Below are 27,071 nucleotides of genomic sequence, written 5' to 3' on the forward strand. Positions count from 1 at the left end.
CAGGACTAAAACAGGTGAGGTTTGTTTAGCTCTTAGCTTTGATTAGCCAGCGTGCTAGTCGCTGTGATCTTGAGTGAACAGGAAGTTCATTTTGTGATATTGACTTCTTTGATATTTTTGCAGCTGCGGCTCTTTTGTGCTCTCATCAGTTCTCTAAATAGTGTTGTTTTATCCATTTAGCCACATTTTTAAACCTAATCATCTGCTTCTAAACAATAAATACTGTAAACTGCCTGATTACAGCAGCGATACGGTAGTGCCTCGTTGTAATGTATGAAAGTGAAGCGCAGGTGGGAAACGCAGTCAACAATAAAATGGAATGATAAGAAAAGAAAACCTGTCCTACTCACAGGAGGCTTTTATGTTTAAAGAGAAGTAAAATGTACATCTAAACAGGCGAAGTCCAAACTCCTGAGACACTGTCCGCCTTGTCAGGCCTTTTTCACAGACAACCAGCAGTCAAAGGGATTGAACCCAGGACCCCCAAAACCTTGACTATAGATTACATTGTGAAAAATAATTACAGCTTTACCTCAGCAAGGATTAACAAGGGATGCAAAATGGTGCAAGCAGACTGTAAGATTAAGATTAAGTGGTTGAAGGACAGTGTCCGTCTGCGACTCACAGAGACAGATGAAGGGTCTGTGATGAAAGGCGAGTCCTGCAGAATGACAGTGAAGTCATCTCTGTCTCCGTACCAGCGCTTCTTCACCATGAGCTCATTCAAGGACTCCTGAGTATGAGAAGAAGAGTTCACGCTGCAGCTAACTCTGAATGTGTGGACGCTAACAGATATTTTGGATAAGAAAAATGGACCAACCTGCAGAGCTTGACTCAGCATGACCCTCTGAAGTCTGACCTCTCCTTCGCTGTTCGCCTCCATGCATGGACACGTCCTGCCGGTTAGACAGATTCACTCATTACCCAGCAGCATATGAAGTCGTCTGAACTAGCTCCGCCTTAACGACCATTCTGCATAATGAGTACTTTTACTCACTTGTGGAAACTGTTGTGCTCTGCGTCCCACAATGCAATGCTGACGATGGTGCGCTTCAGCTGCAGCACAGTGAGGTGAAAAAAAAAGACTGTGTGAGAGGTGTGAATACTGACAGTGCAGAGACTGAGTGGAAAATGCTGTATGTAATGTGAAATGTACCTGAGAGTGCAGCACCTGCAGAGCATCATCCACCTCTTTAACCACGCCTGTGAGGACAGACTGAAGCTGCACGCAAACACAACAGACCGAGACTTTAACAACGTTTTTGTTCATCTGTCAGATATTATTACTATTAATCTATGATTACTCTTATTAATATTAATATTCTTAGTCTGTGTCCACACAGCCAGCCAACAATAACTTCATCAACATTAAGATCTTTCTCTGTTTACCTGCTGCTGCTCGCAGGCGCAGAGCTGATCCACCTGAACGAAGAGGAGGAGCAGCTTCCAGTCTCTGTCCACATCAGTGACCTGCAGGAGAAAAACTCAGCCTCTTTAAAGGTTTGTTTTATGACACTCAGATAGTTAAAGAGTCGCTTTTTTATTATTCAACAGTCATTTTCCCTCACTACCAAACAACATTGATTTATTGTATTAATTATATGAATTCAATGAGTGAAGTTAACAAATTAACATATTTCTTAGTTTTTTCTCCTTTCCTACCCCATTAATCATCTCATGACCCCTCAGATTTGTTTTGTGACCTTTTGGAGGGCCCCAGCTCTTAAGCTGGGAATCACTGGGCTAAATTACATACCAGTAAAGAGCATCAGCATTAAGTATTTAGTATTAGTAATCAAATAATGTCATAGTTACTTATGTAGACGTTTAATTGTCTGATGTAAAAAACAAAGCAGTGATAAATGAGGGGAGTGCAGACACTGGAGCTCCTACCTGAGTGTTTTGGAGGTGGAGGGACGCTTCCTTTGCCTGCTCCACCAGTGTCCTACAACCACACCAAACATGGAGAAAACAGCTTCAGATCACAGGGAGCAGCCCGTCATTGGTGCCATATTTCTCATGTGTCTGTCTGTACCTGTGCTGAGCAAACTGAGGGGTGTACAAGTTTGTTTCATCTGACGGAGGACTGATGAGTGCAGGGTTGAACAGGGTCATCAGCTCTGATGGAGGGACATGAGCACAAGTTAAACACCAAAACCCATAACTTCTTTTCTTTTCTTGCGTAACCACAGCAGAGCTTAAACCATCAGTCGATTAATCGAGTTGTAAAATGACAGAACATTAATCAGCAATGATTTTAATATTTGATCAATCATTTTAAGTGATTTACAAAGCCAAAAATGTACCGGTTCTAACTTCTTGTGTGTAAATTTTTGCTTTTTCTCACTCTTCTGATGGTAAAAATGGAATATCTTTGACTTTTGGACAGAACAGGCTGTTGGAATACGTCAGCTTGGGCTTTAGGAAATCGTGATGGACATTTTTTACTATTTTATGGCATTTCATTGACCAAGCAATTACTAAATTAATCAAGAAAGTAGCTGTTAGTTATGGCCCTAAATCACTCATCTTCACTGTAATAAAACAAATTGAAATTCAAACAAACTGTTTTTCGAAAGGGCTGCAAGTCCTGGATTGACACTTTAATCGGAAGGAATTAAGTTTGATGAAGAACGTCTCCTTCCTGGTTCCTCTCAGTCTGTATTTTATCTCTATGAAGTTCCGGCCGTACTTTTTATTTCAATGAATGACTTTAAAAACAGATAACAGAGCACAGGCCGGGTGCATGGAAAGTGTATCGGGGTTCGCTGTCTCAAATTATCACGGTTAATGCAGATATCAGTGCAGTAAAGATAGCGCACAGTAGTGGAATAGACGCTCATATCAACCTCTTTAGATGAATCACTGGCGTATGTAGGCCTGTTCTAATGAAAGTTACATTTTGTTTTAGCAAATTTGCCATCAAGCATGTTTAAAACAGCAGGAGTGAAGCATGCAAGAGTGCAGTAATTAAACTAAGCAAATTATTTAGGAAACATGTGGCTTTAGGCCCCGTAAACACAGCAAACAGCAAAGTGTATCATTGAATCTCACCTCTGAGTCTCGATAGCACCGCGGACAGCTCAGTGCTGCAGGAGGATAAACCACAGCGTGATTACATGTCTGTGATGCTGAATTTTAGACCTTCTGTTCACGCTTGAAGCTAATTTGCTCACCTGTGCATGTCAAGGCCGATGGAAGAAAGCACAGCCACGTCTGAGGGCTTAACGCCGTGGACTTGAGAGAGAACAAATAATCGTTGTGAGTGAATCTCAGCACTGAGACACGGTGGAATTTGCTTAGTTGCAAATCAGAAATAAAATAGTTTTGTAGTGGATCTTAGACAAATATCCATTAATATAAGATGGGATGTAACAAACTTACCATTTAAAGGAGGCGACTGAGAGGCGAACATCTGAGCGCAGGGCAGTCCGGTTACTGACATCAGGGAGAGATGACAAAGAGTTCATAAATGTATGTTTAATACAGCGGCTCAACTATTAAGATGGCTTAATATTGCAAAAATCTCATGTATTACTGTTCTGCAAAGATATTTTTCTTCTTCCAACTTGACTTTTTGCACTGTCTCCAGTGGGATTGGTGCGCTTGTTGTCCCAATTGAATGCATCATTTTCATATATTATGAAAAAGTGTTTGGAAGTAATGGGAAACTAATGCAAACTCAGCTCAGACCCGCTCATCATTTGTCTCTTTTAACAACCGAGGAGCCATGCAGAATCTTTTAAAGCATACATTTTTATTGTCATTTCAAAAGAATTAAGAAAATGTAGAATTCCTGGTGCATAAAACAGAAAGAATGATGCTTTCTGTCACATCAAAACAGGAGAAATTAAATGCAATTTTAGAATAATCCCTGGTGTGAGCTGAAAACGACTTTTTCCTCTGCTGGTAAGTGTCAAATTTAATCAACGCAGCTTTATCCCCCCCAGCACGATGACTCTTTCATGCTTACTGCCTGATTTATAATGTTTAAATCCTCCCTCATGGTTTAAAACATTTAAACAACTGTAGCATTAAATGAAACAAACAGTGGAAACCTGTTGTCCATGTGAGGCCCAGGACTGTGATCAGAACCAGCTGTGGAAGCATCATCTCCCTGATTTTGTCTGGTTTTGTCCTCGTGGATCTTTGCTGCAGCCGTCTGTCCTCTCTGCTCTCTCTGTCTGGCAGTCAGTCACCTGTCTGTGTCATTATCAGCCATACCTGTAAACTATAAATATCATAAATATGCACAGAGGGGAGGGACTGGCCTACATGTCTCAAGGACGTGACCAGGTTTATTATGAAACAATGACAGGAATAATGAACATTTATGATTATGGTGAGTGACAGTGAACTTCAGGGTGTTCATTTGACTCTTGACCATCTGAGAGTTCATTTTTCATTTGGTTACAGTAAATTTAAACAGATGGAAATAGCAGAATTCAAAATATGATAAAACATTTCTTGGATAAAAGACATTATCTGTTCTGCAGTCAGATAAGTGAGAAGGCTGAGATCTTTATTGATTCAACAAGCTGCATGCACGTTTGTAGTGATGATAAAAATCTGCACGTCTGCATCCACACGGCATGACTTCGCCTCTAGAAGCTGTATTTTATCTCCTGTGTCTCAACTTTGTGATTGTGAAGTGAGATGGAAGATTGATTTACAGCTTAATGCAAATCTCACGCTGTGTGCACACATCTGCTCGCACATCTGTACAGTAAAGCTGGAGCCGGTTAGCTTAGCTCAGCATAAAGACTGGAAACACAGCTAGCTTGGCTCTGTCCAAAGGGAAGCCTGCTAACATAATGTTTGGATGCTGTCTGATCAGAAACTGAAGTGTGAAAACAACAAGCTGTTTGATGCTGGGTTATGTGCTGATAACGTCCTCCTGCTGTTCGTCTGTCAGCCTCACACTCGACACCTGGGAGTCACTTCGTTGTACAGATGCTGGTAGCTTGTAGTTGAGTCCTTGGCATGTTGACGACCTCTCCACTATTAGCAGCGTACGGTCAGGAATCATCCCACTCTGCAGGCTTTTCCTGGTACATGGTGCAACAAGGGAAAGATTATCTCGGTTATTACACAATTAGTTGTGGCTATCTCTGTTTTATCTGTAGATTTTGTAACCACAGTGACGGAAAAAAAAAATAAAAATTTCCACCAAACGTGCTACTTCATGCCAAATGAGTTACATAAATTTGAAATAAACGGACAAAAGTTGCGACACACTCTCACCTGGCCTCACAGGAGCAGTGGAAGGGTCAGAAACGGCATTTGGTCTAACATTTATAATAAGGTACAGTTTAAGAGGACAGTGTATCTCAGAAAGTTGCATGTTTGATGCTACAACTGAACCTTCTGAAGCTTTTTTGGTCCCATAGTTCAATGCAATATTTGTATTTGTCTTAATTATGTGGAAATAGTGGAAAAAAACCTGAACAACCTCTTTGCAAAAGTGATTTTAGTTCTTTTTAAATATTACTGTGCATGATTGATATCTTTATATTGTCATCACAACACAGCTAGTAAGTAAAAAAGAAAAGCTTATTTAGCATAGCACCTCTCACAGGCGAGAACAAGAACCTTCAAATGAACTTGATGAGGTTTGTAGACGGTCCAGAGACGAGTCGCTGAGGCGGGTGAAAGGTGGCTTACAGCATGAATGATCAGCTGCATTTCTTAAATGGAAGACACGTTGATTGAAGTGTATAGCCTGATCAAATATAACAGATTTGTAAGATTTGACTGTACAGCTAAAGAACTAAGTAACCTTGAAAGCTTTTGCTTCCTGAAGCAATCATTAATACATCAGTATGTCTTATGTAACTGTAACAAGTCATTAGCCATCCAGTCCTTAATGGCAGTCAGACAAACGTGCAATACCACCAGTTTGTCACTTTCATCAGGCTTGAAAGAAACATACAGTTAGAAATCAGCATAATCGAGATAAGATACAATTTAAATTTGCTAATGATATGACATGCAGTAACAGTGACGCTTCGGTGCCGTAAAGCTCGACTATCTCTTATCTGTGTTCAGATTAGGGAGGTGACGGATGGCCAGAGGGGCAAAGAAGTTAAGAAAACAACTTAAATGTTTTCTTACTACCACTGTCCTTATGTCATCATCTAAAGACATTAATACTGCCTCTAATCCGGCCGGCATTAGCTCTGTATTAAATCACCTGGAAACACATTCTGCACCAACTTACTCAGCTGAGGTCAGCACACAGGAATATATAGTCACCATTGTGTCCTTCCAGCAGAGCTTGAATGCAGCAGAACTATGAACGCTGATTACCGTAATGGTCAAACTGCCTTTACGGTCTGCTATCTTACCTCAAGGACGTTAACTTTGCATGAACCCCCTGCAGAAGCACGGCCTTTATCTTCTCAATCTACCCTAACCTTTGTACAGGCTTAGCTGAACAGTCTGTCTTGTAGTTAACCTGCTGTATATGCAAACACGCCCCACAGTCATCCTCACTGTCTGTACAAACAATTAACAATTGATTAACCTGAATTAATTGTTCCAAGAAAAGGTGCAGCAGAGAGGATTTCATTAAAGATCTGGTAATTTTCTAGAAGCTTGAGACAGAACAAGATGTTTCATGTAGGCTGAGGAGGAGTGCTCGCTGCTTTGCTATTTATCAGACTTAAAAATGCTCTTAAATTTAAGAAGGTCATCTAAAAAAACAGGTGAGTTTTGGGGTGACTGTGTTGATCATGATGAATGATATATTCCTGGATTTGAACGTGTGAGCGGCTGCAACACGTCGTTTTCTTTTCTTTAGATGGATTGTTTGTTGTTGTTGTTTGTTTGATCATCTGCACGTCAGTGTGATGCTAAATTCTTCAGTTTAGTTTTTATTTCCAATTCAGCAAATTCCACCCTTATTTTTAAATGCATGTACTATAACTATATTAGAGCAACATTAATGAACAAATATAAAATGTTACATGTTTTTGCTGATTTCTTTCAAATAATGAACAATATGGCAGATCAAGGCAAATACTTGTACCTGATTGGCTACTCCTGCCGAGAGCATGCAATTGATTAATCAAAGTTACTTTTAAAAGAGAACTGCACTTCTGTGATAGTGTCAGACTTAGAAAAGATCAAAAATTGATGAAGCATGCATCTGTAAACAGTCTTTAATGTGTAGTTTCCTTAAAAGTTACTCTTAAATTGGATTAAGTTATTTAATAAATGTGTTTTTCACACTCTGTGAAGAACTTTTTTACTCCTAAGTTGGCACTTCGGACCATTCTTGAGTAAAATCCTTTGAAGTTTTAAAAAAATGTGGGCCCCGGAGTAAAAACTGCTTCTGGGAGGGGTCAATGAGATGCCTTAGTAATAAATCAGGCTTGTCTGAAGAAGCCGGCAGTTTATGAAGTAATGGAGAAGGCAGTCAAGACTTTGACTCTGCAGGGAAATATGAAGAATCAATGGACAGCTTTGCAGAGAGCAAGAAGTCTTCAGGAGAATAGAAGAATTAAAGAAAAAGTTGTGTGGCTCTCTACAAAGATTGGCTGAGATTTCCTGTCAGAGTTTTTAGTCCACGTTTATTAAAGTGAAGTATTAAAGGAGAGAGCAGAAGACACAACAACAAAGGGTGTAGAGAGACAGGGCTGTCTTCATATCCCACCAACTGGAGCAATACACCACCAGATGGATGATACTGATCGCTGCTTCTCTGGCTGCTCTGAGAGCACAAACATGATTTGGCACCGGATGCAGCCAGGAGGACAGAGATCCCTGTGTGGTATTTTGGGGCACTGCTTGATGCCTTTGGCTCACTGTCATGTAACTTAAGGTAGCAGGATTTGAGGTTTTTGAACAGTCTGGTGAAGACATATGAAATGGCATGGGAAGATAAAGTGCATGAGGCACACAGCACGAAAGGAAAAAAGCGTTTGCAGTCCAGCCTGTTGGATTTTCAATGACATCTGTCTTTTTCAAACCCACTGGTTCCAACAAAGATGTGCATGTTCAAAGACTACTCACAACTGTGTTTTTACTTTTTTTTTTTTTTTTTTTTTTTTTTTTTAAGGCTAAATATTTCTTTAAACAGTTGGGGACTGTAGTTTTTAGCAAACGCTATGAAACAGGAGAAAATTGTGCACAGTAGCATCACTTTGATATGTGTACAGGCGCACTCTGCTGCCTCCTTGTGCTCCTTAGTTAGAAGTGCATGAAGCTCCGGGCGACACATGGGATACACTTGGGAGACTCAGCCTTCAAAATAAGGCATACATATTGTAATTAAAAACCAAAGCTGGTTACACGTGAGGATGTGGACTCTGTTCTTCAGTGCAGATTCTACTATAGGTTTAAGATGATGTTCAGTTATGATTATGATCATTATTATTTGTATGTTACAATTGAAAATGGCCTTGGGGATTTACTTTGAAAGTTTTGCGCGGAAGACGTGGTTGTCGTCGTTGCTAGCTTGATAAGAACAAACGCCGTTGAAGCATCCTGGTTGCATCAACTGCCGTCGTCTGTTGTCAAACTTGCTTCATAAGAAACAGGCACCCGTTTAATAACTCGACATTAAAGACATACAGGTGATTAAAGACACTTCGACGAGAAAAATATCCTTTTCTTCTTTCAGCTGCCATTCTGCTAGCTAACGTTAACGTTTCAGCTAAGCCGTTGCTTGGCCTGTTAGCGATCATATGGATGTCTTTGACACTTTTTTCCCTTTTTTTCTGACACCGGTAACGTTGTTTTTTGATTTCTTAAAACTTGCAGCTTTTAGTAGAAAGCTAATCCACAGAGAAATGGTTTTTCTTGTCTTTAGCCTTAACCCTGTTGTTGACATACCTGGCCTAATGATGCGTTCACGTGAACCGTAAACATCCCACCATTCCCAGTGCGCGTCGTAAATGTTCCTTTATTTATAATTGGCACAAATTCAGTTTTAACTTAATAGTTTATTTGTGTTGCAGAGGCAATATAGGGGAGTCAGTATTCGACATATTGTAACGTAGACTAATTCCATTTCTGTACAAATAGTGGTGTTAAGTACCTAAAATTAGTTTACCATGGAATGCACTTAAAACACTACACTTAATGATAATTATTTATGCTAAATAATGCTAAAAATAAAGGTTGACATTTTTTTCAAAATCAGGAATCACCCCTTAAATGTCATCTTTTAAAAATTTGGTTTCATACCAAAAGAGGTGGGAATTATGGTTTAATTCATGTCTCTCATTTTATGCATTTATATTAATTTACAACCCTGATTCCAAAATAGTTAAGACGCTGTGTGAAATTGATCAGGCTGGAATTTCTTTGGCAAATACAGGAAAATAGACATCTGACAAGACAAAATCTCCAACATCTGACAGTACACATCATCAACCATAAAAAGAAAACACAGTTTTCTCTTGTATTTGTTTACATCGGGTCTGCAGTGCTTTCTGTTCATGTGGAAATGTTTGTTAACATCATCTAACAAGACCACTTTCTTTGTTTGATTTTGCTTTTACCTGCTGGTGGCAGGCACGATGGGGCGGATCTTCTTGGATCACATTGGTGGGACTCGCCTCTTCTCCTGCGCCAACTGTGACACCATCCTGACCAACCGAGCTGAACTCATCTCCACGCGCTTCACTGGAGCCACAGGCCGAGCTTTCCTGTTCAACAAGGTACCTGCGCATCACTTCCCTCATGTGGAGCGTGGATAACAGTAGTTTTTACTTTGTTTTCAACACACATCTCAGGATGCTAGTCATTTCGACTTTATTTCTTTGTGTTAACACTGAGATATATCTGGTCAGATTGTCTTATTCACATGATCAGATCCTCATTGACAGATGCTGTTAAGACATTTCCTCATTAGATAGTAAGCATGTCAAAATCCAGGAGATGGCAGTGTCATACCAAGACAAACAAGTACTCAATAGTCCTGATTAATGATTGATGATTTTACAGAATCTGAGAATTAGTATGAACATAATTTTGGAAATAGATTTGAACAATAATAAGAGATAAATTAGTCCAAATTCTAACAATAAAACTAGCATTTATGGATGGCTGTGTGGACATAATTAGAGTTAAAACAAATACTACATTAATCAGTTAATTATTAAAGATTCTCCATAGGGAAGCAGTTAACTGTGACACACGTGTGACTGCTGCCCTCCAGGTCGTGAACCTGCAGCACAGTGAGGTCCAAGACAGAGTCATGCTGACGGGAAGACACATGGTGCGGGACGTCAGCTGCAAGAACTGCAACAGCAAGCTGGGCTGGATGTACGAGTTCGCCACCGAGGAGAGCCAGCGCTACAAGGAGGGCCGCGTCATCCTGGAGAGGGCGCTGGTGAGGGAGAGCGAGGGCTTCGAGCACGTTCCCTCTGACAACTCCTGAGTTCACGCGTGCTGCCGCTTCAGTGCTCAACCCGTGCATACTGCAGCTTTTCCTCCAGCAGCGGTGCACGGACTTGCATGGACAGTGTGCCATTTGTGAGTAGAGCTACACCAAAATAATATCACAAGCTGGGTCGTTGTGGGGAGTTTAAACATCAAGTGGTGGACATTTTCCCATAACTTTAAACATCTAAGAATTTCTTCTACGATGGGTAATAACACCATTGCTTCTCTACGCATTTAAAACCGCCTGCAGCTTCAATATGTGCCCGACAGGCTGTGATGTTCGTAGAATGTGTTGGTGTGGTAGGCTTTTGGCTGCTGTCAGAGGGAGACGATTCGCTCCTGCTGCTCTACAAGAGGCTCAGACAGATCCACAGATTGTTTGTAGAGGTTTGAACAGCCAGTTATCAGCATTGGTGAATTCTGAGTCTTAGCACAAGATTTAGTCTCTAAGCAGTGTGTCGCAGTTCATTCCTTTCCTGATGAGTGATGTCAGTGTGACACAGTGCCAGAAATACGTTACTTTCCTTTAATGTTAATGTTTATCATCTTGATCACATCCCCACTTTATTTTATGTTAAGAAATAATGATAAAGTTCCGGTTTAGGTTTATCAGTTTATCACCTCGGTGCAGACGTCTCAGCCACCAGATTTACTGACCATAAATCCATATGCTGCTCATTTTTACCCACTTAATTAACAGTTTCACAATTATTCAAATATTTTAATTGACTGGTGGCGCTCGACAAATTATTTGAATGAGAACATGTTTATTTTATTTTATTTTTTTGAAAAATAAATCATTCAAACAGTATGTATTTATTGAATCTGTGTATTCTTATGTCTGTCTTGTATTCAGATTTGAACATGGCCTCCTGCCTGAACCATCACAAGATCTTCTTTTTAATGTATTATTTCATTTATTAGATGAGTTTTCAGTGCATGTCAAAGTAATTTAAGATCTAAATAATTCTACCTAAATGTCAGAAACACCTGACTTTATATAAAACAATGCAAAGCAAAAATCTTGACTAGAAGTCAATGGTTGAAAGCTCCCTCACAAAAAACAAACACAAAAAAAATCCAAGAAACTAGTAACAGGACTGTGTTTCAGTCACATAGAGCACCTCAGATCAGAGGCCACAGAGTTCCAGTAGCAGACATGTCTCATCATCAGCTGTTTGGAGGAGACTGTGTGAATCAGGCCTTCGTGGTGCAACTGCAGCAAAGAAACCACTCCTGAAGTCGACCAGATAAAAGGAGAGAAGAGCTCGGACCAAGAAACAAAATGGAAATCAGACCAGTGGATATCTGCAGTTTGGTCTGATGAGTCCAAGATTTTTGGTTTCAGCCACTGCCTTTGTGAGATGCAGAGAGGTTGAACGATGGTATCTGTTTGAGTGGTTCCCACTGTGAGGCATGGAGGAGGTGAGGAGGTGTGATGGTGCAGGGGTGCTTTGCTGGTGACCCCTTTGGGCGATTTGTTCAAAATTCAAAGCACTCCTGACCAGCATGGCTTCCACAGCACTGTGCAGAGACATGCCCAAGCCATCTGGTTTGTGCTTTGTGGAACCATAACTTGTTTTACAACAGGACAGTAACTCAGCACACCCCTCCAGGCTATGTAGGGGCTCTTTGAGCAAGAAGGAGAGTGATGGAGTGTTGACTTAAACTCAGCTGTTGGAAAAGGGGGATTAGCGCATGAAGCTGGCTGAGGGGATACCAAGAGTGTACAAAGCTGTCATCAAAGCAAAAGGAGGCTACTCAAAGAATTTAAAATATAAGATGTATTTTTGTCTTTTAATAATAATAATTTCTTGAATAAATAGATAAATGAATAAAATTGACTGAGAAGGTGTGTCCAAACTTTTGAGCGGTGTTGTATGTTGCTATACACTGGCAGCAGTGATACGGACGTTAACAAACCGGAAGTCTTGTCTTAAAACAAACGCACCCCTGGTACGTCGACTCGCGCTGCATTCTGGTAATTGCAGGAAGTACGATGCCAGGCAGGGAGAGATGAACCAGGCTCACTCGTGATGTGCCGCTGGTCGGGCAACATTGCTGAGTTCGTGCTGAACATGTCGATTGATTTTAATGGCCTGTAATGCGAGCCTGAGCAGGATAACCGCCTTCATCACCGCTGGGACGGACGCAAACCAGAGCAACAATGGCCGTCGGTGAGGTTAACGAGCTAGCATGATAGGCTAATGTTAGCTGTCGGAGACGCTGATTAAGGACCGTTAGGCGGAAGGAGGAGAAGATAAAAAATGACTGAAATTCAAGTGCCAGCAGTTATGTGTACTTTACAGTGTCCTTTTTTTTGGTTGATTAAGTGGCAATACGTGTTGTTACTGTTAAATAACTGAAATAAAGTCCGCTCTTTCCAGTGTAGCCTCCTAACGTTGCTTCACGCTGGGCACGTAGGGTAATGACCGTTAGCTCCGTTAACGTCTCTTCGTTTTCACCCTGTTTCTCCTCAGAAAATGTGAGTGTGGTCTTCAAACTGTACTGCCTCACGGTGATGACCCTGGTGGCAGCTGCGTACACAGTGGCACTGCGATACACAAGGACCACCTCGTCAGGAGATATGTACTTCTCCACAACTGCAGTGTGCATCACTGAGGTCATTAAACTCATACTGAGTCTGGGGATGCTGACGAAGTAAGTGTTTGGCACCTTTACACAGCTGACCACATCAATATTTAACTCTGATCATGCCAAAAAGCTTTCCCAATTCTCTTGTAATTGGAAATTAGGGCTGCAGCTAACAATTATTTTCACTGTTGGTTGTTTTCTCGATTCTTGGATTAGCTGTTTGGTCTATAAACTGTCAGGAAATGGTGAAAGGTGTTGATCAGCGTTGCCAAAGCCCAAGATGATTTCCTTTTGCTTTGCCCACAACCTAAAGAGAAGAACCTATAAATGTTGGCATTTAAAAAGCAGAAGCAGTATTTGTTTTACTACAGAAACAGTTTCAGTTATTCTCAGATGCTTGGGAACCCAGCATCAAAACTGAAACTAACCAAAAAATAAAGTAAGTAGTATCAACAGATGTTTTTGTTGTGCACATTTGAATAACTGAAAACTTTGGTTCAGAGGACCTGAGCTGCCGTCCTTGTTCATTCAGTACAACTGTTCTGTGTGTCTTTTTAAACACATTAAAATTCCATTGATTTGACGTCTTCCAGAAGTGGAATTACTGATTGTTTAAGTGAATCATCTGAAGTATCTTCCCCTCCTCTTCATCTGTTTTTTGTGTCCTCTCCCAGGGAAACAGGAAGTCCCGCCAGGCTGAAGAACGCCTTAGTGGAACATGTATTCTGCAGCCCAAAAGAACTGCTGAAGCTGAGCGTGCCCTCCGTTGTGTATGCAGTTCAGAATAACATGGCCTTTCTCGCCTTGAGCAACCTCGACGCAGCAGTTTATCAGGTATGATCTGATTCCTGTTTTTTTTACTGTTGTCCAAATACAGTATGCTTAACACAGTGGGTGGGTGTGGGTGTTGGTGAATTTGTTGCATCTGTGCTGCACTCACTAACTTCACAGTGTAGGTCGTAAAAAACTACACCAGCTGCACAAGTCACCCAGATAAATACTACAGCTGCAACTAACAGATATTTCCATTATTGATTAAACTGCTCATTATTTTTATTTATTTAATTAAGTCATGCCAACAGCTGCGCAATTATTAAATACTAATTCACATAAAGATCAGTATGCACACGCACGTTGATGTCATTTTCTGACATGGGTGTATCATCACTGCTGTGTTCGAGCTCTGGCAGCAGTATTGAGTTTGTACATTTTGGACAAAGTGTAGCTTGGCAGTCAGCCTATCCAAAGAGAGCTGCACCTCTGAGGTCCTGGACTGCAGCCTTTTCAATGGACCACGTCAATGTTTTCATATTTCTTTCTCCTTTGGGCAGCAGCTAACAGTTCTTTTAGTTATTGATCAATCCGTTCATTATTATTTTTTTAATCACATAATCATTTAGTCCATGAAATGTCAAAAAACTAGTTAATAAATGGCTGTTGCATGTTGCCAGATTTCTTAATTTGTCCAGCCAGCAGTCCAAAACTGAAGATATTCCAATTAAAACAGAGACAGGAAGCGAATCCTGACATTTGAAGAGCTGGAACCTGTGAATGTTTTTTACATATAATTAAACCTTACTTTCCTGTTCCAGCTCTATTAGACACATCATGTTTGGTCACAAAAGCTGAAGGTTGTAGTTCACGTTGGCTTCGGTTTTAGGGTGGAGTGCGAACAGTACACTCATAAATTGCACTCTGTGAAATCATCTTGTTTTAGTCTCTATCGTTGCATTTCTGATGTTGAAGAATGTTTGCTCTCTTCTTTATTGGCTTGTGTAATTTATCATAAAGCTTATGTAATACTGTGTGGATTTTTATTTCATTATGTTTCAAATGACACGACCCCTCAAAAAGTGTGAAGTTCATGGTGAAAAGCAATTGTGTCTATTCTCATCCGTTCCCGTGATATCTACAGTACGTGTGGAGCTGCATCAGTGTGGAATCTATAGATATTAGGTCTAACGTATGTTTTCTGGTGTAGGTGACCTATCAGCTGAAGATCCCGTGCACGGCCTTGTGTACGGTCCTCATGCTGAACCGCTCTCTCAGCCGGCTGCAGTGGTTCTCTGTCTTCATGCTCTGCGGGGGCGTAACGCTCGTCCAGTGGAAGCCTGCGGAGGCCACTAAAGTCCAGGTGGGTGTGGCACAAGTTAAAATTTAAAAGGTGCAGGAGTAAATTATAATCCATGTCCTGTGACTCACGCTGTCATAGATTCATTTCATCTTTTTATTACCTGCTTTTTATATCTGCCCACACTGCACGTGATATTTACCATCTGGTGGCTTGTGTCATTCCTTTTTTTTTCCCCAGATTGAGCAAAATCCGCTCGTTGGCTTCATGGCCATCGCTGTTGCTGTCCTTTGCTCTGGATTTGCAGGTAAAATTAGCACAGGATTCTGTGGACAAGGCTTTCAGTGGCTTCACCTTTGTGTCCGTTATTGATCAGTCGACTACAAATAATAGAAATACTTTCAGTAACTAAACAAACACTGTGCCAAAGCATTCACCAGCCAAGTAAACGCACGACATGCACACAAACAAGACACCAGCTGATTCTGTTCTCATCACCAGCTGCTTAAAGTCATTTGACTTTTATTTGCATTGCTGCGGAGTCTAATCTGTCATCTTATTCGTATTCATAACATTTGGGAATATTTACTTGTACCTAACAGTTTGGTGTGTGCTTTCTGTTTAAGGTGTGTACTTTGAGAAGGTGCTGAAGAGCTCAGACACGTCTCTGTGGGTGAGAAACATCCAGATGTACCTGTCCGGGATTGTGGTCACCCTGATCGGTGTTTACATGAACGACGGTAAAAAGGTGCTGGAGAATGGCTTCTTCTTCGGTTACACACCCTGGGTGTGCTTTGTAGTGTGTAAGTACGGCCAGACCTGAGGATGTTTTGGGTTTGCTTTCACTTTTCGTCCAAGTATTTTGGCTGACATTGCTCTTTGTGCCTCCAGTCTTGGCCAGCGTGGGTGGCCTGTACACGTCGGTGGTGGTGAAGTACACAGACAACATCATGAAGGGCTTCTCGGCTGCAGCCGCCATCGTTCTCTCAACGGTGGCGTCTGTCATGTTGTTTGGACTGCAGATAAGTACGTTCATGTCTCGTGGTGGTGGTTGTTGAAATAGTCTCTGTAGTCCTTCTGGATCAAGCAACATCACAGCGAACTCTTTGCTGTCAGAAACTTTGATAATAACGTCATACAATGAGGCCATTGCTCACAAATGATTATGAAAACATCTGATAACAACATCAGCTTCTCCCTCGTAGCCATAAATTGTTCATAATTGGCTGTTTTAGTCATTTCGCCCGACTATTCATTTAAAAGGAGGATAGTTTTTGGTTTCTGGTGCCTGAGCACAGTTCTAGAACCTGTGGAACCTGTACCTGTCTGCAGCACAGAGTCTGCTGAGCCCATAATTCCACCCCTTCAGTCATTACACCGATATTTACAGCTGTGCAGAGTGCAGGGCTCTGTAGCAACTCTGCTCCAACTGCTGCAGTGAGGAATGTTAATGCAGTTTCCCATAAACCCCATCAAGGCCTTTGGCATTCAGAAATCCAGTCCACCTAATATCAGCTCTGATTCACAGATTAAAGAACGTATTGTCTGTCTCTCCCTCTTGCAGCGACCTCGTTTGCCTCTGGAGCCATCCTGGTGTGTGTTTCCATCTACCTGTATGGACTTCCAAAGCAAGACACATCCAAGCTGAGCCGGCAGGACACAGACAGCGAGTCCAAACAGAAACTGATCACAGTGTGAGTCCCCGACCTGCAGCAGAGGAGTCCGTCTCGCTGGTGGTTCAGGTCTGTGTTGGGGGTCATTTTTTCAAGGGACCTAAAAAAAAAAAAAAAAAAGGCTCCTGCAGCGGTGAGATCAGGGAGCCAAACGAACACTCAGTGGAGGTGTCTCTGTGTCCACCTCACCACAGGGACGCCAGCTTTTGTCCCACCTAACGTAGGTCTGCTCCCTCTGTTCAGCCCACTTCCACCCGTGTGGGACTGGTGACGGTTTTAATGACGGGATATGAAAAAAAAATCATATATTTCATTTATGTCATTTATGAAGACACAACATACATTTCACTGTCTTTTTTTTTAAACTGACCATTATACCCAGCTGCTTTTAGAGTTTGTAAATAATCCGAAACAATCGGTGAAGTCATTTATCTTCAGCCAGGCTGGAGCGATACGGAGCAACCAGACCTCATTACTTTGACTTTGATGCCTCTGTATGTGTCTGGAAGTATCACAACTCCTCATCATGGAGGTTTTTTTGCTTTCAGTCAGTCCTTAGTCTGTTTCACACTGTGCAGTGTTCGTGTCTCATGTCCGTATCACATAGTGCTGATTCTGAATGTGCCCAACTCACAAGACTTGAAAGAAGGATGACGGCGGATCGTTTAGATCGTCATCTCGCCGGCGTCCTTTATTCTTTGTGTCGCCGTCTGTTCTGAAGCGTTCATTGAAATTGAATGGGAATATGATAAGAGACAGCTACTGTTTCTGCTCAGAATGTATGCAGCCCCACCATTGGACTTTCAGTTGATCGTTAACTTAGCCCCTCCCCCCGCGGTCAGTGATTAAGAGTTTGGACGGCGGTTTCTCTTTTGTTCAGCCTTTCAAAATCAGTGAATGTTGTTGAACTGTGCTGTGCTGTAAGGACAGGTGTTCCATTTATATCAAGGTGGGCAACACTTCTCTTTATTTAATCATCGTATACATTGAGCTTAGAAGCATTTATACTTTGTCTTGTTCCCATTCAATAATCAGCTTCTCCATTGTTTTACAGTAAATTGGTTGAAATGTTCAAACCAAAGTGACTCACTGAGGCGTTAACTTGCTTTGATTAACTCCTGATCACAATCTGTGGGAAAAATCCCTGAGACAATAGAAGGAAAAGCAATCAATGGACATGCTTTTATTTTGAAAACATAAGGCTTTTTATTTACAGTAAAATATAACTACAGCAGTGAAATAACCGATAAAGTAACGACAAACGTTGGCGAGTTTCACATTCTATCAACCGGCGTGATGCCCAGGATCCTCATCCCATTGGCCAGGACTGAGCAGGCGGCGCTGAATAGTCGTAACCTTGCCTGTTGACATTTAGCAAAAGAGATTACGTTGTTTTTAATACGCATATTTAATTTTTACATTGAAGAGCATTTTCATTTGTCGTTATCAGTTCAAGAGCAGGCTGATAAGTGGTGTCAGCTGAAGCTAGAGGCGAGTTTTTATTATCCGTGGTCACTTTTTCTCTGCATTAAAGGTCCAGCGTGCAGCATTTAGCGGCATCTAGCAGCGACGTTGCAGACTGCAACCAAGTTTAAACCCCAAAAAACCCAAAAGGCGCTCTCTGGAGGCAGTGTTCAGTTTGTCTGTCTCTGTAGATATGAGAGCTCATTCTAAGGTAAAGAAAAGACAATGCTTTTTTATTTTCAGGTGATTATACACTAATGATTACATACTTTTAATTATTATATTCATTTCTGCCAGTAGATCCCCTTAAATCTGACACACTGGACCTTTAAGAGGCTGATTTTTCTGTACTATGACAAACAGACTGAATGATCATTTTATACTGAAAACAATCTGAAATAGTGTCGTTTTCTAATTGCAACACTAGTAATTTTAATAACAGTATTAGAAATAAATTTGTTCTTATGCCTGATACAAAGATACTGTGTTTTCCTGTATATTTAAAGCAAGACTAACTTTTGAAAGAAGGACTAACAACCATTTTCTGACTGAAAAGTTGAATTCTTAAGCAATTGAGTGGATAATTTTTCAGTTTAACTCACTAGCTTATGGTGGCTAATGTTAGCAAATTTTAGATAGATATCGCAGTGGAACAAACATGACTGAGTCAACTGGCTTGCTCGATGACTCTCCTGTTCCTGTGCTGCAGTTAAAATGTCTTGCTTTAATACTACACAGACCACCAACACAGAACGACAGTTAAACTAAACAATAATAATCACAGTTCTGCAATTTTGGTCCGAAAAATATTTTCCTCAAATCTGCAGAAAATAAAAAAAGTTACTTTCATAGTTTACTGCATGTCCTGTATCTTACTTTACCACAGAAAGCTCCATTTGTGCCACAAAATAATGTCTAAGTATGTCATATGATTCACTGCAGAGGGTGAGAGAGGAAACATTTTGGAGATTTATGGTCATTACTTCAATGTCGTCAGCGTGTTAAGGATTTACTTTACAACCCCGATTCCAAAAAGCTGGGACGCTGTGTAAAACACAACGTGATCATCTACTAATCCTTTTTGACGTATACTCAACTGAAAACAGTAGTTTGGCTCAGGCGAGGTTCACCACTTTGAACACATGATGGGATTAAGTATATTAGTACGTGGGCTCAGGAACACTTTGTGAAACCGCTGTCGGTAAACAGAATTTGTTTGTTTTACGTTTAACACAGCATCCAGACGTTTTCTGGACTCAGGGTTGTACAGTGTTGCATGATGGTGCTTTTGAAGGAGAAACCGCAGAAATGTACACAAACGATTTTCTCTGTACCTGTGCAACATCCTGAGGGCTTCCTTTCACCGGCAGCTCTCTGTGTGCTGAGGCGCTCATGTGGCTGGAGGAGATTGGATGAGAATAAATTAATACCCCCAAGTCCAAAGTTTGATTCTCATATCTGACACATACCTTTATGGTCCCACTGACTGTGATAAACCAGGCAAACACTGTGCAGGAGCCCCACAGGACAAACATCCTGTTCCTTACCTCAGCTTCAGTAAATAATTCACGAGGTGTTTGGGTTGCAGATCCTGTGCCGACTGGTACAACACCTCATCATAGCTACAAACAAAGATCAGACAGAGGAAGGTGTTAAATGTGGAGCAGAAACTGAAAACTGATCAATTGTGGCATCTTAGTTCATTGTCTCAGGAGTTAAAAGTAGTTTGCCTACCGAAGGAGGTGCTGCAGGATGACCACGCTCGCCTGGTCGAGCAGGAGGGACGGATCAAACGTAGCTGCTTCGACTCCTTCATTCCTCCACATCAAACTGCAGTAAGAACATCACAGTAAAGGCGGGAATGAGCAGGCAGCTCGTATCTACATCAAACAGGACAAACGTGGATGCATCTTTAAAGATTAACATCTTGTTTTAATGCTTTCTGTATCCTCAACACACACTAAATCCTAAGAGTGGCTGTAAATGGACAGTGGATCATCTGACCTGTTATCTATTATCTATCTGATCTATTACTGTGTGTTTTATATTGCAAACAAACACTAAAACATCATTGGAGGAGAGCGAGCTCCTCACAACAGCTGGTGTGTTTAAAATAAAAACATGGAGACTACAGATGTTTTAAAAAGCGTTTTTTGGAATCTGGACTGTATTAAACTCCACATATTCACCATTAATAAGTGCTTTCCAATGACAAATGATGAGCATGTATGCTACTAATATGAATGCTAACAAGCAGCAGGCTAATGGCGAATATGTGTTCCATAATATAAAGTGTTACCACAGTAATATAAGACTCTAAAGAGGTCATTAGTCATATTACTTTTGATATTTAAGTACATTTTGCTTTGTTTGAGAATGAATTGACAGCAGTGGTTGTGATTACTTCATGATGTTTAAAAACTAAGGACAGAAGGCAGCTGATGCTTCCAAACCTGCGGAGGCGAGCGTGCGTGTACTGGAGGAAGACTCCCGTGTCTCCGCGAGCCTGCAGCATCCTGTCCCAGTCAAACGTATAGTCTGACAGCAGGGGACCTTTGAAGTCCTGAAACAGGGTCGATGAAAAACTTTCAGCCTCTCTTTTCACACTGCGCAGACAAACCAAATGAAACAGGTGAGAGTTGAACATTTGACCAGAGGTAAAGTTTAGAAGCAGCTCACCTGGACTATCAGTGCACTGACGCCCACTTTCTCTGCCGTGTCCTCCGGGTTCTCCATTTCCTTTGTTGCTGTGGACACAGATAGAGAGAGCTCTCACTTCTTTTCCCAAATACAGGCTCATTGTTCCCACACTGGGAAGTTTTCTTTGTACCATCAAGCATTTTTTTTTTTTTTTGAAGAGACTGATATAAGTGATGTTGCTGCCTTTACTATGACAGCAGCAGTCAGTCAATATTCAGGCCAGATTACCAAATTTAACAGAAAAATTATCTCAAATTACACTGAGACATCTGGGAGCGTCCATACTGAGCTGCAGCTGTTGTGTTTGCCAAAATTAAAGACAAAGTTCATCCCGATTCCATCTTACATACTAACTGAATACAGTGTGTACTAGATGCTAATCTTGAAGTGTACTCTACTCTGTACTTTTTTTTAAATACACGCAGTAGGTACAGGACAGGACTACTGCCTGAGTATCTCGGTGTCATGTGTGCCGAATGTGTGACGGGCTTTACTTTTTGCCTGGCTCATGTTGTGCAGCATCCTGGCCCGAGCTTCGTCCAGCACGTCCTCCAGAAACACCACCTCACCGCTCCGGGTCTTCATGCCCCGCACCAGGCCGAAGGGCACGTGATGACACCTGCGAGCGGAGGAGGAACACGCGTTGATGTTTGAGAGACTTGGTGGACTGTTTTTGATATGAACCAAGTGATCATATTTAATAAGTTCTTTATATGTTTTGAAATGTTTATCTTTTCACTACCTGGTAACTACAGCTGCCAGATAAGAGTAGGGGAGTATAAAATGCAGTATTTCCTTCTGACATGCCATGAAGTTGGAGGTATAAAGTGGCATAAAATGAATAGAAAACACCTACAACACGTACAATACTTGAGTAAAGTACCTGAAAACTTTAGTAAGTTAAGAGTAAATGTCCTCGGTTACACTTTGTTAAATCCAACTTGATTCACTTCTCTTTCAAAATGAGTCAGTGAGTGAAAAAAACTCTTACAGATGACGTGCATTAACATCAGAGTGTGAAAAGTCAGTCAAAGATATTTTACAATACAACCACTGACCCTTCATTAAAGCCGTGTGTGTGTGTGTGTGTGTGTGTGTGGCTGTTTTCGGGTAGTTCTGTTTCTACCTGTCAGCCCAGGTGTGTCCCATCGCGAGCAGGATCTGGAACAGCTGGTGGAAGTGATTCACTTGACTTTTATCTGTCTTGAAAAGAAACAAACTGATAAATACGCAGCAGTGAAGCGAATCCATCACGACACACACGAACAAACACACGATCCAGACTCTGATCGTCCAGCAAACCAGCAGCCGCTTCAGACTGTGGGTATCCACTTTGCCTTTTCGTGTCAGACGTCATGATGTCAGTCGTAATGTTGAGCGTATTCGTTTCTGCTGTCGGCAAAGTGGATGAAAGCGCTTGTTTCATGAAAGGTGAGGAGGTAAACTGCTGAGTCAGCACGGACGGCCCATCTGCTGCCCTCTCACTGCGCTGGATTTTAAGTGGCAATAAAAATGAAAAAAATGCCTCCTCTAACTCATCTCGGTGTGAATCCTTCAACAGATAAGAAATCAAAGCATCAAAAGCACCACTTAAAGAAGCTGTTTCCATCATCTGTCAATCTGCTGTTATTTCTCGATTGATCGATCAGCTGTTTCAGCTAATTCCACGTCAGCAGCTCAGGATGTAGATAAATATGTCTCTGTCACGTCTTTAAAGGACGGCAGCGCGTGCAGCCGTGTCCTTACCACATAGATCATCTCGTCAAAGTGGTGTTTTTCTGTTCGGTCCATCGCTGCAGCAAGATCTCTGAAATCCAGAAAGCAGAAAATAAGCTGTTATATCATGAATTATTCATCTGATTACAGCTTTGATCTGTCGTTTCAAAGATCTAAATATTTCCGTTTTCAAAGAATCAAGGTCGCTTATTTGTCATTTTACACACACACATACTATACAGTACATACAATTTTAAATGTTTTTTAAATACAAATATTATTGAAATAATTTGCATCTGCAGGAATATAAACAGCAGCAGTAAGACACAGTTTGCAGCTGCGTCGACTTGTACTGCAGGTTTCTTCATTTTAACTTAACCGATTTAACCGTTTTTTATGTAACTGACCGTTTCCAGCGGCGCTCACCTGGTGATGTAGAGGCTTGTGCCGTCGCTGCGGAGCACAGTGCAGACGCTGCTCATGTCTCCAGCCGGGGACAGATCCACCACACCGGCTCCGTTCCTGTCAATACCAGTTACATCCACTTAATAACACATCAACCTCAGCAGTGAAGGAGCACTCAGTGGGTACGCTAACACTGGAAAAGTTCTTCTTATCATATCGATATTGAAAATTTGAGCGTTTAAAAATCTATTTTAACAATATAAACACCCAACACCTTTGAGCGCTTCACACTGCTTTTATACGAGACAGAACCGAACTAAACCTTAACGTTACTCGTTAGGTTCACACAGTCTGAGCACTTGATCGGTAAATAAACCAGCTGGGACCTTCTGGCCTCCTCGCTCGTGTTTACTTGTCTTGTCTGTCATGCCGGTTACAGATTAAAGGCCGTCGCACACGCCGCCACGTACTCAACGGTTTTCAACAGGCCTCGGCTCTGCAGCTGCTGCACCACCTCCTGGGCCTGATCCTGGTGGAAAGACTCCCCGGAGTAGATATCAAAGTGGACCCCCAACCGCTGAAAAGATGCAAAATGACAATCGGCCATTTCAACGGTTGATTCTATTGTTTCTACTGAGATTTTCTTTTCTCCCAGCAGAACATCAGCTCGCTGTCATTCAGTCCAGATGCTCGTACCTTGTAAACCTGTTGATACTCGTCCACTGTGATCTCTCTGAACTTCTGCCATAAGGACACAGCCTCGCTCTCACGCTGCTCCAGCTGTCTGAAGAAGTCTCTGGCAGCCTGCTTCACGTCCTCATCGTGCTCTGCTTCCTTGTTCACTTGAACATAAACCTGCAGGACAAAAACGACACACGCCGGTCGTGTGGTCGTGGGACAGCAGGTCAGCAAACGTTTGGTGAAACTATGAACCTCTATTTCTAAATAAGTGACAGACAGTGGAGCTCTCTGTCTCTTCAGCCAAACATGCAAACTCACCTCGAACAGATGCTGTAAGGGATTCTGCTTCAGTTTCTCCTGACAGCCAAACTGGCCAAACCCAGCTCCCAGCAAGCCTGAAACCCACAGCTGCTGTCGTCAAGGACACTCAGTAGATTTGGGTCTTTGTGAGACCTTCTGAACAGTTACTCACTCACCGAACTGCATGCCCCAGTCTCCCAGGTAGTTCATTCGAATGACACGGTTTCCAAGGGACTGCTTCAGGTTAGCAATGAAGTTACCTGGAAAAGAAGATTTTATCAATTCATTATCATTCTTTTTCTTTACCCAACATATTAAATGAATACGCATTTTTAACAAGGTTCCCTGAAATGAGTTTCAACTGTAACTCTAACAAGATGTGATTATTTGAGCATCTTAAAATACAATATTTCCCTCAGAAATGCAGTGAAGTGGAGATATTATCGTAGCATAAACCGTACATAAAACACTCGAGTCAGGCGCCTTAAAATGTTTTTAAATAAATGAGTGAATGTGTTTGGTTATATTTCACTTCGTACAGCCACTGATGAACGATTACATTCTGTTTTTATTCATGTTTTATGCAGGATTCCAACGTTTTGGCAGAATTAGCTTAAATTACAGAATGAATTAATTCAGAAACTCACCAATAATTGTAGATCTCAAATGTCCAGCGTGGAATTTTTTGGCAATATTTGGAGAGCTGCAACAGTAAAAACACATTAATTCTGTCTCATCTACAGGAGGAAGAGGATGCATGTGGTGATGAAGAGGAGACACAAGCACTTGTCAAACGTACCTGTACTCAACTAGTGTCGTTCCTCTCTTGAGAGTTTTGAAAAGTTCACTATTTAACCCGAATTTGTCGTCCTCGCCCTTTCCAAACGGCTCCAGCGTTTTCTAAACAGATGCAGGAGAACAGATTGCGATCACAGTCGAGACGGTTAATGTCACCGCGGCGGAGAAGAAAAGCGACAAACCTGAGCGAGAAGCGTGCGATTGAGTCTAAAGTTGATCACTGCACATCCGGCTGATATGTCTTCCACCACGGCGTCGGCGTCCTGCTTCAACTGGAAAACACAAAGTAGATTTCATGGAAACGACACGACGCTGCTTCGTGTATCTCCTCAATAAATCAGCAGTGGAAAGTAACCAAGTACATTTACTCAACTCAACTCTCAACTCAAATCTGAGGTACCTGTACTTAGTATTTTCTTTCATGACACTTTGCACTTCTGCTCGACTACATCTCAGAGGGAAATATTGCACTTTTTACTTCACTACATTTATCTGAGAGCTCTTGTTACTAGTTACTTTAAGAATTAAGGTTTTTACACGTAAAAACGTAAAGAGTTTAAGAAATATGACGTTCTGATTGTAGTTTTAATAAGTTGGATGGTTTGGATCGTTGGTTGGATTCTGGGTAATTGTGAGGACTTTTCTCACTATTTTCAGAATTTTAACAAACAAATCAATGAATCAATTACGGCAGAAATTAATCAGCAGCTTAATCCATAATGAAAATACTCATTAGTTGTAGTCTTGAGCTCCACCTCAACCCACTACAACAGTTAAATCCTGCTTTTACACAAATGCATGAGAAATAAATACGTAATGGTATAAAATAGTATATCAGTCACAGGGGACACTTTATGCATTGAGCACGTTTACTTTTAATACTTCAAGAACATTTTCCTGACTTTTAATTGTAACAGGGTAGTTTTACAGTGTGGTATTAGTACTTTTACTGAAGTAAATGATCTGAATATGGAGTCTGTGAGATTACAACAAACGATAACAAAACAAATTTGTCAACGTATCTGTGGTAAGCCTTCATTCATGCGTCCTCTGAGATGAATCTCACCCGAGTGGCCAAGTCCTCAGTCTGCAGCTGGATGTCACCACTGGACGGTAGAATCCCACTGATCCGTAATGTGCTGACTGACAGCCTGAAGTCAGCAGCCTGCCTGAGGAGCACAGGGTTCAGGGCGCTTTAACATGAGGACACGCACGTGTGGACTCAGAGAGGAGGGATGGAAAACACACTTAACTGTTTCTTAAAGACTGGGACGGCTGACAGAGCTGGTATGAAGGCTTCCTCGGACTGCTGCAGGGTCCGACCCAGCTGCACATCAGAGCAAACACACACACACCTGTGTTAGACTGGGGTCTGAGGTAACGTACGCTGCTAAGTTAGCATTAGCATGCAGTGTTATCTTTCAAAACGTCCCGCTTTCATTACCTTCTCTGCAATTCTCCTCCTGAAGAAACACGCCATGTTTGTGAAGCGTGCAAACAGAAAGAGTAAAACTTGCAGCAAAATTAGCTACAAACAAATGTCGTGTGACCAGTTCACATTGACACGGCGACCACACTTCCTCCTTAGTCACGCTACTTCCTCTCAGCTCGTCCAATCACATGCTCCCTTCGCTCTCAACGTCACAAGGAGAAAAGGGGTGTTCGATTTTATCACCGTGGCTCCCGACTGTCAGTATCGCCTACCGGTCACTTGATCATACGAAAACCTTCAATGTTTTCCTGTAACATGAAAAATGCATGATTAAAAAAATAACCAGCAATGTTTAAGTTGGAAAAAAACAACCATAGTTATTATTTATGAAGAGTTTAACAGCTTAAACTCGGGAAAACCGCACAATCAGGACAGCTGGGTGGTGTTCGATCTAACGATGAGGTTTCCAAATTGTACCATGCTAAATTCTGATTGGTGCAAAAGAAATGAATCAGTTCCGATTCATAATATTACACAAACAAACGACCTTCTGAGACTTGTTTTTGTTAAATGTCTTTCCCTTGAATCAAGTTTATGCATATTTTCTTTTTATGTGTTACATGTGTTTTTAATCTAATGGGCAACAGCAAATACAGTATATAGTAATATAACAGAAAATTGAATTATTTTCATTATTTTGCATCACATGTATATTACTGTATTCTAGGTTTTGAAGCCCACAGATTTTTTTTTAAAACCCACGATTCTTAGGTTTAGCTCTTGAGACAGAAGGTCATGATGGTTGTTTTTCAAGTAGAGCAAAAACAACAGTAAACCTGCC

The 27,071-nt window shown here is 41.4% G+C and overlaps 4 protein-coding genes across 6 annotated transcripts in view; 2 read left to right on the plus strand and 2 right to left on the minus strand.

Moving 5' to 3' along the window:
- LOC143336648 (phospholipase B1, membrane-associated-like) overlaps positions 1-3,445 on the minus strand; it is a 12,304-nt gene extending 8,859 nt beyond the window's left edge. Inside the window, exons 1-10 of the mRNA XM_076756913.1 lie at positions 3,385-3,445; positions 3,177-3,237; positions 3,055-3,089; positions 2,036-2,120; positions 1,894-1,945; positions 1,390-1,470; positions 1,157-1,222; positions 998-1,056; positions 821-896; positions 626-733 (exon numbers count right to left, since the gene is read on the minus strand). Of these exons, the coding sequence (XP_076613028.1) occupies positions 626-733; positions 821-896; positions 998-1,056; positions 1,157-1,222; positions 1,390-1,470; positions 1,894-1,945; positions 2,036-2,120; positions 3,055-3,089; positions 3,177-3,237; positions 3,385-3,445 (684 nt within the window). The remainder of the gene's footprint in view (positions 1-625; positions 734-820; positions 897-997; positions 1,057-1,156; positions 1,223-1,389; positions 1,471-1,893; positions 1,946-2,035; positions 2,121-3,054; positions 3,090-3,176; positions 3,238-3,384) is intronic.
- LOC143336385 (protein yippee-like 5) overlaps positions 1-11,417 on the plus strand; it is a 22,147-nt gene extending 10,730 nt beyond the window's left edge. Inside the window, exons 5-7 of one of the 2 annotated variants that reach the window (XM_076756528.1) lie at positions 1,406-1,500; positions 9,523-9,668; positions 10,169-11,417. In XM_076756528.1, coding sequence (XP_076612643.1) covers positions 9,528-9,668; positions 10,169-10,390 — 363 coding nt within the window. In that variant the 5' untranslated portion in view covers positions 1,406-1,500; positions 9,523-9,527 and the 3' untranslated portion in view covers positions 10,391-11,417. Of the gene's footprint in view, positions 1-1,405; positions 1,501-8,446; positions 8,580-9,522; positions 9,669-10,168 lie in introns of those variants that run through there. The other variant, XM_076756527.1, reaches the window with a different exon arrangement.
- A 953-nt stretch (positions 11,418-12,370) lies between these two features.
- On the plus strand, positions 12,371-17,787 carry slc35a1 (solute carrier family 35 member A1). Its single transcript, XM_076756522.1, has 8 exons — positions 12,371-12,572; positions 12,876-13,056; positions 13,665-13,824; positions 14,972-15,124; positions 15,302-15,368; positions 15,688-15,864; positions 15,953-16,087; positions 16,626-17,787. The coding sequence occupies exons 1-8, from the start codon at positions 12,563-12,565 to the stop codon at positions 16,757-16,759; spliced, it is 1,017 nt and encodes a 338-aa protein (XP_076612637.1). The 5' UTR covers positions 12,371-12,562; the 3' UTR covers positions 16,760-17,787.
- A 175-nt stretch (positions 17,788-17,962) lies between these two features.
- rars2 (arginyl-tRNA synthetase 2, mitochondrial) lies at positions 17,963-26,393 on the minus strand. 2 transcript variants are annotated; one of them, XM_076756520.1, is made up of 20 exons: positions 26,243-26,393; positions 26,052-26,125; positions 25,865-25,967; positions 24,981-25,070; positions 24,800-24,900; positions 24,648-24,703; positions 24,177-24,260; positions 24,019-24,095; positions 23,716-23,874; positions 23,490-23,596; positions 23,041-23,136; positions 22,645-22,705; positions 22,025-22,101; positions 21,393-21,517; positions 20,878-20,945; positions 20,652-20,761; positions 19,933-20,028; positions 19,746-19,820; positions 19,533-19,596; positions 17,963-18,095 (listed from the first exon to the last, which is right to left on the minus strand). In XM_076756520.1, the coding sequence occupies exons 1-20, from the start codon at positions 26,276-26,278 to the stop codon at positions 18,009-18,011; spliced, it is 1,746 nt and encodes a 581-aa protein (XP_076612635.1). In that variant the 5' UTR covers positions 26,279-26,393; the 3' UTR covers positions 17,963-18,008. The 2 variants fall into 2 exon arrangements, with proteins under 2 accessions (XP_076612635.1, XP_076612636.1); XM_076756521.1 differs by having other exon boundaries at positions 24,981-25,064; positions 26,243-26,375.
- Positions 26,394-27,071: the final 678 nt, after the last annotated feature.

Source organism: Chaetodon auriga, chromosome 18, assembly GCF_051107435.1.
Source record: "Chaetodon auriga isolate fChaAug3 chromosome 18, fChaAug3.hap1, whole genome shotgun sequence".
NCBI classification, from domain to species: Eukaryota; Metazoa; Chordata; class Actinopteri; order Chaetodontiformes; family Chaetodontidae; genus Chaetodon; species Chaetodon auriga.

What these genes read in the sequence shown, in the direction of transcription:
- rars2 (XM_076756520.1), bottom strand. Translation starts at nt 26,278, where the DNA reads ATGGCGTGTTTCTTCAGGAGGAGAATTGCAGAGAAG. An exon ending in AGTATCAACAGGTTTACAAG is followed by an intron (nt 23,597 to 23,715) that starts GTACGAGCATCT and finishes GCATCTTTTCAG; the next exon opens with CGGTTGGGGGTCCACTTTGA. An exon ending in GCCCTCAGGATGTTGCACAG is followed by an intron (nt 18,096 to 19,532) that starts GTACAGAGAAAA and finishes AAATGTCAACAG; the next exon opens with GCAAGGTTACGACTATTCAG.
- slc35a1 (XM_076756522.1), top strand. An exon ending in CTGGGTGTGCTTTGTAGTGT is followed by an intron (nt 15,865 to 15,952) that starts GTAAGTACGGCC and finishes TTGTGCCTCCAG; the next exon opens with TCTTGGCCAGCGTGGGTGGC. An exon ending in GTTGTTTGGACTGCAGATAA is followed by an intron (nt 16,088 to 16,625) that starts GTACGTTCATGT and finishes TCCCTCTTGCAG; the next exon opens with CGACCTCGTTTGCCTCTGGA.